Source organism: Asparagus officinalis, chromosome 2, assembly GCF_001876935.1.
Source record: "Asparagus officinalis chromosome 2, Aspof.V1, whole genome shotgun sequence".
NCBI lineage: Eukaryota > Viridiplantae > Streptophyta > Magnoliopsida > Asparagales > Asparagaceae > Asparagus > Asparagus officinalis.
Window position 1 is genome coordinate 19,273,121 of NC_033795.1, and position 12,035 is coordinate 19,285,155.

The following is a 12,035-nucleotide window of genomic DNA, read 5'->3' on the forward strand; positions in this document are numbered from 1 at the left end:
TAACAAGCCTCTGGCACTCAACCTTGTACCTCTTCTTAAGATTGTCAACCTTGTTCTTGCACTGCTCCACACTCTTCCCCGATTTATGCTTATCACACCTCTCGCTAACAATAGTAGCAACATCCTCCCAGTCTCTCCCCCGCAAATTCCCCCGATTCAATTGTATGTATTTCTCAGTGTAAGCATCAAGAAGGCAAGCAATCGCCGAATCACTCCACTCCTCTCGATCCTTTCGGTAATCAAACCGCCGAGTGCCGACGAGACGGTCGGCCTCGATTCTTTGAGTTATAGTAGAGCGGAGTGATTCTCCCAATCGCTAGCTCTTGCCGATCCTTCCGCCTTTGCTCGAATGCAGAGCCGCGGGCCACCGTGGCTGCCGCAGCGATCGCCATGAGATCTACGGTCCCCGTCATCTCCATCATCATTCGCCATTCATCATCTTCGTTCTATTGCGTACTGAGCGCAGCGAAACCTTCGCTCTATCGTCGCAGCGGCGAAGACAATTATGACGACTGACGAAACGCTGTTCGGCTGTAGCCCTCACTCTGCGCCAACCCTTTTTAGGGCTTGCAATGGTGTTTAAGGAGGAAGAGGCCGAGGATGGATCGAAACCGCCTCCAGCCTTTTCGCCGCCGCCAGGCCGCAGCCGGCCGCCGCGGCCGATGTACCGATGAGAAAAGGGGACCGCTTCCGCGTCAAGCTGCTGCTGCTGCTGCTTGCTGAGTAGTGTTGAATGGTGTGGTGCTGATGCTGGTGACTTTGAGAAGACCTGAGCTTCGTCTCGAGAAGGCGAAGTCATACGTACAGCAAGAATGCCATCTTTTTGGGGCGCGGCGGCGTTTAGGGTTAGGTATTACGTTTCTTGGATCCGACCAAAGCGGAGGCACAAACGACGTTAGAACACGGGGTCGGGCTTCTTGTGTGGCAAAAGTCACTAACATGGTAACGGTCGGCGGGCTCCAGTGACTTATCGGCTACGGGAACGTTACGGACTGTACGGTCCCAGTTAATTAACACCGAACAGTTAAAGGACGTGCGGGGCCCACTTATGTCTGCCATTTTGCGGTTTCCGTCTTTCCTGGTGGAATCCACACCAAGTCCTGTTTATCGCTCACCCATTTGTTTATTGGGAGTTTTCGATATTGGTCCCTTACATTTTTCAAATTAGTCTTCCGAATCCTCGAAATCTCAATTCCTATAAAGTTGTTTCAAATTGGGTGGGGTTATAATACACCGAGAGTGTAACTATATTAGTTACACACATTTGTAGAAATATGCATTTAACCATCAATACTAATGACCCACACCGTGCATCAGATCTAAGTGGATAAAAAATCAGATAATTTGAAATTTTTTATCCTAAAATTTAAGCGACTCAAAATAATCAATACCTGAGACTGTTACATATCATTTATATCTAGATTATTAGATGTATAAACTAGAAGTATTAAAGCTATGTGATTTTTAATCTCCATGAAGCAATGAATGCATAGGTCAAAATGAACGGTGTGGATTATTAGTGTTGATGGTTAAATATGTATTTTTACAGGTGTATGTAACTAAGTTAGTTACACTCCGTGTGTATTATATCACTACCACTTCAAATTAGTCCATTTAATTGTTTTCAGGTCTCCTAATTCCTACAAGTTGATCCCTCTGATCATCATAAGCGAGCCAAGATATAAGAATGAGGGACACAATGCAATGCCAATAATTTGAGGGACTAAAAGTTTAAAACTTACTGATACGGGAAAAGACTACCATTATTTGTTTTTGACAAACTACGGTCATCCATTTTATAGGGGCCTAGACTGCCTAGTTTCATCCAACCAGTTTTCACAATTCTAACCGAACAAGCTCTTTGTCAATGGTGGAGGAATAATGGTTAAAAGGAATGATTAATATATTTAGCTCATTTGATAATTTAAAAAGATTAAATTATTAATCTGTTAAATAAATTTTATTTTAGTTTTTGATATCAGTTTTAATGTTTGAGAATAACAATGATTATGACTATTTTTTATAATTAGAAGGGTTAACTCTTAATCCTTCTAAATAGAGGTATTAGTAAACCCCCTCATTTTGAGGGGTTAACTCATTTTAATCACTCTAGAAGAGTTAACTTAACCCTTCTATATTTTTTATGTTTGGTAAATTATGAAGGGTTAACTCACTTTAACATTTATATAGATTTTTTGTGTTTGGCGGGTTAAGAATGTGTTAAGTCCCCTTAACCCCTCACTTTAACCCTTTGCCAAACGGTACCTAAAGGCCAGAGCAAGTTCGAATGAACTTCGATGTAACCATATGTTATGCATCTTCTTTTTCATTTTTTATTCAGAAATTTTTTTATTTGATTTCAGTTTGTTATCTTTTTTCTAATGATTAGAATCTATTCCTTCAATTAAAGCATTAGGATGTGTAGATACGATTTTTTCCTAGACATCAGAGGAGGATCTACATACAGTCTAAGGGGGGCCACGGCCCCCCCAAAATTTGGGGAAAAAAATTAGGGTGCTCTATTCCTCAAGCCCCCTCAAAATTTTTGGGGGAAAAATTAGGGTGCTCTATTCCTAATTTGGGGAAAAAATTAGTTTGTGAATATTAATTATTTGAGGGTTTTTATGTATATATTAATAGTAAATATATTACCATGAGTAGCAACAAGATTAATAAAGGGAGTTTCATTGAAATTGGAAATTTATGGAGAGGTATTTAGCGAATGGGCAGAATGAGCTCGTGGTCATCAAGACATCACCATTGGGCATCATTATCGATTAGACTTTCTTTATGTCGCGATCAATTCACAAATGCAAGAAATTAATGTGCGTTTTAGTGAAGATGCGACAGAATTGCTCATGCTTAGTTCTGCCTTAAATCCTCAAAATGCATCTGAGCCTTTGAGAATACAATATATATGCAAATTGGTTGGCAAGTTTTATGCACAAGATTTTACAAGTGAAGAAAAAGAGAGTTTGAAGATGCAACTGAAACGTTATGAGCATAATGTAGTCAAAGGGTCAGACTTCAAAATTCTTTCAACCATTTCTGAGTTGGGTCAATGGTTGGTAAAGACTAATAAATCTGCTACATACGACCTCATTTCTAGAGTGATCGTACTTGTGCTTACTCTTCCAGTTTCTACCGCTACTGCAGAACGATCATTCTCAGCTATGAATATCGTCAAGACTAGACTTCAAAGCAAAATGGAGGATGCTTTCCTCTCCGACGCATTAATGGTGTTTATTGAAAGATAAATTGCTAAAAGTCTAAGCATTGATGCTATCATTGAAGACTTTGAAAATTTTAAGGAACATCGAATTCCTTTTAGTTAGAGAAATTTTAGTTATAAAAAAAAATAGATGATGCTTATTTGACTATTTTTTATATAATATTTATCTTCCTCTTTTGAAATATTTTGGAGATATTAATGTTGGCTATTCTACTCGTTTTATGTGGGTTGTGGTATATCTCTTGTGAATAAAATTACATTAAGAAATTTTTTTTATCTATCTTTTGTACGCGGCCCCCCTAGAACTAAAATCCTGGATCCGCCCCTGCTAGACATTGCCTTAAAAATAGAGTAATTATACTGACAAATTTTCAAAACCGACCCTTTTGGGTTTTTAATTGCAAAAAACGACCGGTTTTGAAAATATTTACAAAAAACGACCTGTTTAGCTGAAAACAGGTCGGTTTTTTTAAATTTTTTTGGGAAACTTCACGGGAGTTGAACTCCCGTGAAGTTTTTCTCATAACAAAACTTCACGGGAGTTGAACTCCCGTGAAGTTTGGAAAAAAAATTTCAAAAACCGACCCAGTTTCAACTAACTGGGTCGGTTTTTATAAATAAAACTGAAATAGGTCGTTTTTTGCAATTAAAAATCCAAAGGGGTCGGTTTTGAAAATTTGTCCGTAATTATACAGAAATCACATTTCAATTTTAGTTCATACATAAACCATTTTTAAATTGAATTTTTATTGTAACCAACCACATCTTAGTCAAATATTTCATTAAAAATATAAAATTATCCTTTAATAAACTCATATCCAAGATACGTGACTCTTTTTTTTTCATGTTAGATATCGATAGGATACAACTCGCATGCCTTGACCTCGATTTCTTTTAAGCTTATTTTTGCTTTCTTTTAAAGTAAAAAATTGAGTGGGAAATGGTGCACTTTAAAAGTGGTGTATGTACAAATTGAATTCAAAATGCGTTTAGGTATATTACCCTATTTTAACCAGTTTCTCGAAAAAAATACCCTAAAAAATATTTTGATATCATTTGTACCCCTTTCTATGTGTGATATTTGGCTTTTTCTGTACTATTAGAACTAGAAAATATGACTGGAATTTATTTTGAAGGATAAGGATCTCAGCCTTTGAATTTGAAACTAGAATGTTTTTATTTATTTATTTATTGTTATTATTATTATTATTTTATAATACACGACAACTAGTTCCCTCAGAGGGGTTAGTCACCTAGAACTTAAAATTAGAACTGAGATAATCTGTGGGATAAAATTTTAAGGTGTTAGTCACATAGAACTAAACCTAGAACAAAATTTTAAGGTGTTAGTCACATAGAACTAAAACTAGAATAAAATTTTACAGTGTTAGTCAAGCAGAACTTTAACAAAACTAGAATTGGGATAATTGTACAAAATTATCCCACTTTTTTTATTTTTCTATACAAAAATGAGAGTTCTAGTCTCTCAAATTATTCCAAGTTTTAGCTTGGAACTATGTGGTAAAAAACTACAACTCGTATTTATTTTGTTTTTTTTTTCTTTACTTATTTCCTATTATGGTTATCACCATCATTAAACCATCATCATCATAATAATTGTCAATATCTTATAGTCTAACCAAAAGTTATTTAATAGTAACGAACATTCTTGTAAGCAATTATCAATTAATAATAGTAAGTTTAAAATACATAAATAGTATTTATATCTTCAAAATGCATAAATATATACTTCATAATTATAAAAAATTATCCCACGTTATTTTATTAAAATATCCCGCTTCATAAAATTGTTCCTAGTTATCCCACTAAAATATCCCACTAGCGAAATATTATTCCACTTTAACAGGTAAACTTCACTAACTCCAGTAAGCTGGGTGTTTTGCACTTCATCCTCAGTTGAAATCCTCGCTAAATCCCAGATAAGCTTGGGAATTCAAAAAAAATAATAATAAATAAAAACTATAAACATTTTGACTTCCTTCAACTAACCCCCTATGACTAACCTTACGTGCTTATGTGATATTATTTGTTCGGGATTACAAAATATAAGCTGACGCTGTTAGGGGGTTAAGTGAATGAAGAGGGGCAAAAAACGTTTGAAGATTTTCTAGAATATCGAAGTTGTTGAGGGTGAAGTGACAGTTTTAAAATAAACTTTGCTACAGGGACCCAAATATATAAGACCAATAAAGGGGACAAGTGAGGTGTCCCCCTCCTATTGGTCCCATATTTTGGGTCCTTAAAGAATTTTTCTTTTAAAATTTTGGGGTTAATAAATTTGAAGATTTTCTACAACTATTCCCAAAATTGAAGACTTTCTTCAATTTTGGGGTCCGGTACATTGTAACAAATGAGAGAAGGGGTGTGGTTGAGGGTGTGGTTGGGGGTGTGCCCCTAGTGCCACCCATGATATAAGTGTTTGGTGTCTTGTATCCTCTTTTAGGGGCTCAGCTCTGAACCGGGCAACCAGACTAACTTGGGTTATTCTTGGCTATATTATTGGTCGAAAAATGTTTAGATAAGCCAAACTAGGATTATTGCTGATCCGGTTAACTCAGTTTGTCAAACGCTACCCAATTTTTTTGAACAGAGATATGCAAACTCTACCATGCACGTTTAACAATCTACCCCTGTGCTGCTTTCCTCAAAGAAAACATGAAAGTAACTCTCCGGGTAGTGTTACTATGAACAAATTAAGAAATGATTTACACACGCGTTTGCGTTCACGTACGAGAAATATGTGATCCCGCCGATGATCTTCTGGGGCTCGGGCCTGTACTTTGAATGATTGCCGGAGATGCATCACTGGCCCCAGGTAGTAAAGGAACACACCAAAGCGTTCTAGATTTGCTACGAGTCAAACCATGAGATCTGCCAGTACTACCCATATCATGTTTTATGTTCGTGAGTTCTCGTTCCAACTGTCTGACCCTCGACCTCATGCGCTCCATATCCACTTTCAAGTATCGGTTCTGCTGTATAAGAGAAACCCACCCATCCCTCTGCACAATTGTTCCAACTGTGTCGTTCGCGGTGTTAGTTGGTGCGCTGTCGCCTTCCAAGCCATTAAGGCAATTGGAAATAGTTGTTCGTAGCTGCAATTGCTCGAAGAAAAGTACTTGGAGGACGAACCTCAGAGGCAACCGATCATTCTGTGATGCATGGCTACATGCATCAATGGAGAGCTTTCCACAGTTTATAATGCTGCAGAGATTCTCCCTTTCATTGTGTGAAAGCCAAGGGTGTGCCTGTGAGATCGGGAACTAGATCAGGATATTTATTATGGGAGACCAATGTATTCAGATTTTCAAAGGGTGTTATTTGAACATATTATTACTTGCTGCTACAGGTTCTTATTCATGCTGCTTGACAAAGATCAAGGTTCCGATGATGATAATGGTGATGGTTATTATTTGCCATCAGCAACAAAATCTATCAATACCAAGCAAAGTGTATCTGCTGTCTAAGCAGTTTGACCATATAGTCGATGCTCAAACGGATATAAGGAGTTTGAGTTAATTTCAGAAAATCCCCCTGACTTGGGCTTTGCAGATTACACCCGTAACTATTTTAATTCCACAAAAGCCCCCTGAACTTTAGGAGTTTCGCACATAACCCTCTAAGCTTCGTTTATTCCACTAAGGCCCTTAAAGATTTTTCACTTTAACACCGTCGAACAAATTATCTGCCAAGCATGTGATCATAAAAAGGAAAAATACCCACATAGGCCTTTTTTCATTTATATTATTTCCATTAATTTTTTATAGCTGAGGGGTACGTTCACCTTGGCCACGTGCTTGGCACGTAAAATGTCAAACTGGATAACGTCTCATTGGGGTTAACTTGAAAAATCAAGGGTTAGTGGAATAAATGAAGTTGAGGGTGTTATGTGCAAAACACCTTTTAAAAGTTCAGGAAGTTTTTTGGAATAAAAATAGGTATCTGCAAAACCCCAGAATTAAGGAGGGTTTTCTGAGATCATTAGATCGCGGTACTATCTCAGACTTGTTAATCATAATAGAATAAACCAAAAGGAGTATTCAGCAAGAATTTCCAAGCATATGATGCACATGTGATACTGCTCTATGGAGGTATTAGTATAATAGGCCCTATAGTTAAACTAATGGCAGTAAGGAATTTGTGAATGAAAAATCAATTTCATAATTTCTTACTATAACAATTAACAGATGCAGACCTTGAAATAGACATCAAGTGCTCGGTACAGTCCATCATCCAGCGATCTTAAGGACTCTGGAAGAGCCACCAGAAGACAGCGCATCTTTTCGGGAGTCAAGTTTACATCAGGAGCAATCTCAACAAGGTAACTATCTATTAATTTTGTAACTGTACTTAAAGGACTAGAGGATGGAGAAAGTTCAGGATCAGATGAAGGAGAAAAAGGCGGGATACAAGATGCCTGAGATGATAAGAAATACCTTACAATCCGCTCAATGCAATCCGTATCATATAGATTATAGGAATCTGAGAAGCTAGGAATCAAAAGATCATCAAGTGTTGCCAGTTCAAGTTGCATGCCAATTTTTCTCTCCAGAGAGTCCTTGCATGGCTTGCAAGCGTTTAGTATGGAAGCAATTCGTAGAAGTCCTAACAAGAATCTGCAGTATGATTTTCCCTTCTTTTCAGGGAGCAACACTGTAATCTTTTCCAATAGGTCCTTCGGATCAACAGATGGTACTAAACTAAAACTCTGCCATCGGTCAAGACCAGGTAAATGTTTTTTCGCATAGTACATAAGTGCACTGGCTATATTTTCTGATCTTACCCCTCTCTTGTCCATTATTTCCATTAACTTATGAAACATTGGCACGCTGAGGCCTGAAATGTCTTCAAACCACCAGTCAGATACTGAGCTTCTAATCCGAGCCCCTGTGTTTATTCCATTCCATAAGATACTACCTCCAGGGCTTTGTAAACTTCCATACATCATCATAGGCCATCCAAATAGGCTAAGATCAGTACATACCATTGTTGAGAGCGAATTAAGACATTTGCTCACAATTGGGAGCGTTTCCGCTTTGAAAATAGAATGCTGTGCACTTTGAAGGGCCAGTATGCAATTTTTCCAGCTTCGGAGGATATCTTTGTGAATGAAGCTCTCTGTCATGGCCAATAAGTTACCTTCTCCGAATTCTTCTGTCATTTCAAGATATTCTGCTGCAGAACACACCATTAATATGTTCTTGGGTGTTAATTCCACCGTGATTCCATAGCAAAACTGTGCTACAAGGTAAAATCCATCAGGCCCCCCCGGACATCCTATTATATGATATACATCTTCTTTCTCATTTTTAGAATCTCCTACAATTCTTGCAATCTTTCCACATTTTGACAAGAGCGGAAACTGAAAAAAGAAAAACAAACAAACAAACAAATGCAGTCATTGATTCGCTTGTTTTAATATCTCCGAGTTCCTTGAAGCAAATAATGTAAGAAGTAAAAACCAGAAAATTGACATATTCTATTGAATATACTTCTGTTACCAATCATATCCAGCAACTAATAAAATGATAGTGTCAGAGCATAGACCAAATGATTGAAATGCTATTGGATAAGTCCAAGTTTCAGTTCATTTACGTCACATAAATCAGGATTAATATAGGCATCAATTACTGACATTCACGAATTGAACTGGGTAAACATAATGTTTTAGTAAGTGGGGAATTTCACAAGTTGCTAATTTATTGACTAGATAAGTTGTCATGATTTGATCTTGATAAAGAGAAAACCATTCCTCAGACAAATGACAGATTAAATCTGAGACAGTTACGCTAGATGACCAAGTTAGTAAAGAAGAACCTATAGCATTAATTATTGCTCAGACAAATGACGTAACTTGTGATTGAAGAGTGTGGACGCCTATATTAAAAAAGAATTACAATATAAGATCATTCTCTGTTTGGTCAAGGAGTCCATGGAGGGGAACTATTGGAAGAGTTGTTATGTTGTCCTGAAGGAGCCATCTAGACAATATGTGCATATTTCTCAAACAAGTTAAGAAAGGCAACTGCATATTTCTCAAACAAGTTAAGAAAGGCAACTTAACAATCTCAATTGTAATTGTGTAGAAGGACAAGGGGACAATAATAGATGATGTGTGAAAATTACTAGCTCTTAAAAGAACATCCCATCTGCATGAAAAACTCATATGGTTCATAGGAGTGTTATTGTTGCCATGTTGCCCTCAACAATGAAGCTTAAATAGTTACAAATTGATCCGACATGCAAATAATTACAGCATAGGTATTACTTCATGTGCCCACAACTCCACATTCATCAATAGGATTTTCCATGTAAAATACAAATATTAGATTTACCCTAGGGACACTCCTCAACTGAATATAACATAAAATAAATGGAATAAATTTTAATGGCTTAGGACATGTTTTTCCATGTGGAGAGAATTAGTTACATTTTATTCAATCTCTTGATCACATTTCTTCTGATTTATCTCAGATTTATAAAAGACTGTTGCAGAACTCAGCTACTTATCTTATAAGCTAACATGTAAATAACATTTGGTTCTTCTTGAACAATGGTCACAAAATAAATGTCATAATGAGTATAAAAAAGTTCTAATTGAGTAAGCAACAGTCTATTTATTGATCCAAATTTGATTCAATTAATTTTCAAGAATAGAGGAACCTCAGAATGAGTCAACAGATGCTGACACCATCATCCATAATGTGAAAGGCATGGAAAATGAACTTTTAACCAAAAGCACTATGTCTCATTGTTGCAGTTCAACAGAAGACAATATGGCAGAGAAATAAATGTTGAGGCAAGGAGGGGAAAGGAAGAGTTAATTATGATAGTTTACTTCAAACTAGTAACATTCATTGTTTTTTTTTAATAATTTCTGATGTAAAGGTTGACAGTTAAAGTGAAATAAACTAGACAACCAGAACCCAAACTCTGGAGAAGCAAAAGAAAGAGAAACTTTTGAAAAATATCCAGACAGAAAGTATGCAATTTTTTGCATTTTAGACTAGGACAACGTATAGGAAACATTATCTAATAGCATCAGTTTGCGAATATTTGCATGTTTGTTACCTAAAAGCATCATGGAATTCTAGCAGATAAATCATCCAAGTACAGTTTAACAGACCCACATTACCTCGTAATTTTGTTTCCCATAAAACCCAGAACAGGCAATCATCGTATCTTTATACGCTGGTTGCTATATAATCAAACTGATGTGTCAATGTTCTGACAAATTTCATAATGAATACAAACTGTACGCTACCTTGTGGAGATGGAAGAACACATCCTCAATCTCAATAGCAATATCACTTGGAAGAACATTTCTGCAAAACCTACAGTACAAGAAAGCATTAAGATCATATATAGAAAAAGTGTTCCTAAGTAGCGCCTCCAGAACTAGATTATATGCAATCATTTTACTCGATCCGCTCCGTTCATTTTGACTTATATGTTTTGGATTGTATATAAACAAAAAAAAAATGGGCATATTGGGTTGTAGTTACTCATGCAGGAACTGATTGTAAAATTAACGGCTTTACGACAATATAACCAAAAAGACAATGAAAAATATATGTTAGATTTTTTGTACTATAGATGTTTTGAGCCATTTAGATCATGACGAACGGAGCAGATCATCGCCTGGAACAGCCTAATCCATAGATGAAGAGCACCGGCACATGACTTTGATTATATAGCAACCAGCAGCATATAAGGATACGATGGGTTTCGCAGCAATGTTCTCCCAAGCGATAGAAATGCAAATAGCGACGGCCTGAGCTTATTATTACACAACCAAAGTTTCGTCATCTACTCGTATCTCAGGTGCGAAACCAATGCAATTATGGAAAAGGGGCCTGTCCTCGCGACCAATCCTAGCGAGGTTAAGGCCGAGAAATCAGCCCGCCTAAACCCAATTCGACCCGCTCTAGGAACATGGCTAAAGGTTTTCGACAGAGGCTAGTAGCCAAAAAGTATATGCACTGTGGAGAGGTACCAGGGGTTTCTCCTTGCGGGTATAGATAACGCCTGGGCACGCCTCCTCTGTGGTATCAGCAGCAGCATAGCAGCGCGGCAAGCCATGGTTCCCCTTGCTTTTTCCTCACTTTCTATCGCGCTCGCCGATGCAGAACTCAAGAACCCCGACGAACAGTGACAGATGAGCTGGGGCTTTGCCTTCTACATGAGTGATTGATTAATTAATTAATTAATTGATTAATTAATTAAAGCAGACGAAGTTGCTGCTGCTAATTGATGAGGGGAGCGTGACCATGACGAAAGAGCGTCCGTCCAACCCAACCTACTACTTCATAACAATCACCGCCACCCAAACCAAAAAGAAACGTAATCAAATCTTTTTTTTTTCTTTTCACCCAACCCGCCCCCGTCGGTTTTCGTCGATGATAACGGATAAGCACAGGTGAGCCGCACCACGGCAGATGGAGAATTGAGTTGGATTGGCGGAGGACGTCATGAGGAGGCGATCGGAGAACTGATCCAAAGCGAGGGGTGTGGGTGGCTGGGGCGTGATTCGCGGCGGAGAATGGGAAAAAGAAAAAGGTAAAAAAAAAAAGAGGGGATCGCACTACCGCTCTCAAGTTCTCTCTCCTTTTCCCCCTCCCCCCGCACTCACTCCCCCTCTTCGCTTTCTCCGAGAGCGTCATCATTAAAATGAGCCCTGTTTCGAAAATTTATTGCTGATACATCTTTTTTTAGCGACGCTTGGTTGCGAATATATCTTGATAGTTCTGCGGGTATGGATAGAAACCCCGGGTGGTGCTGG

General features: G+C 37.7%; 1 protein-coding gene across 2 annotated transcripts; it reads right to left on the minus strand.

The window, feature by feature from the left end:
- LOC109830449 (BTB/POZ domain-containing protein At3g44820) lies at nt 5,849-11,240 on the minus strand. 2 transcript variants are annotated; one of them, XM_020397704.1, is made up of 4 exons: nt 10,518-11,240; nt 7,690-8,615; nt 7,449-7,611; nt 5,849-6,501 (listed from the first exon to the last, which is right to left on the minus strand). In XM_020397704.1, the coding sequence occupies exons 1-4, from the start codon at nt 10,740-10,742 to the stop codon at nt 5,977-5,979; spliced, it is 1,839 nt and encodes a 612-aa protein (XP_020253293.1). In that variant the 5' UTR covers nt 10,743-11,240; the 3' UTR covers nt 5,849-5,976. The 2 variants fall into 2 exon arrangements, with proteins under 2 accessions (XP_020253293.1, XP_020253292.1); XM_020397703.1 differs by having other exon boundaries at nt 7,449-8,615; nt 10,518-11,239.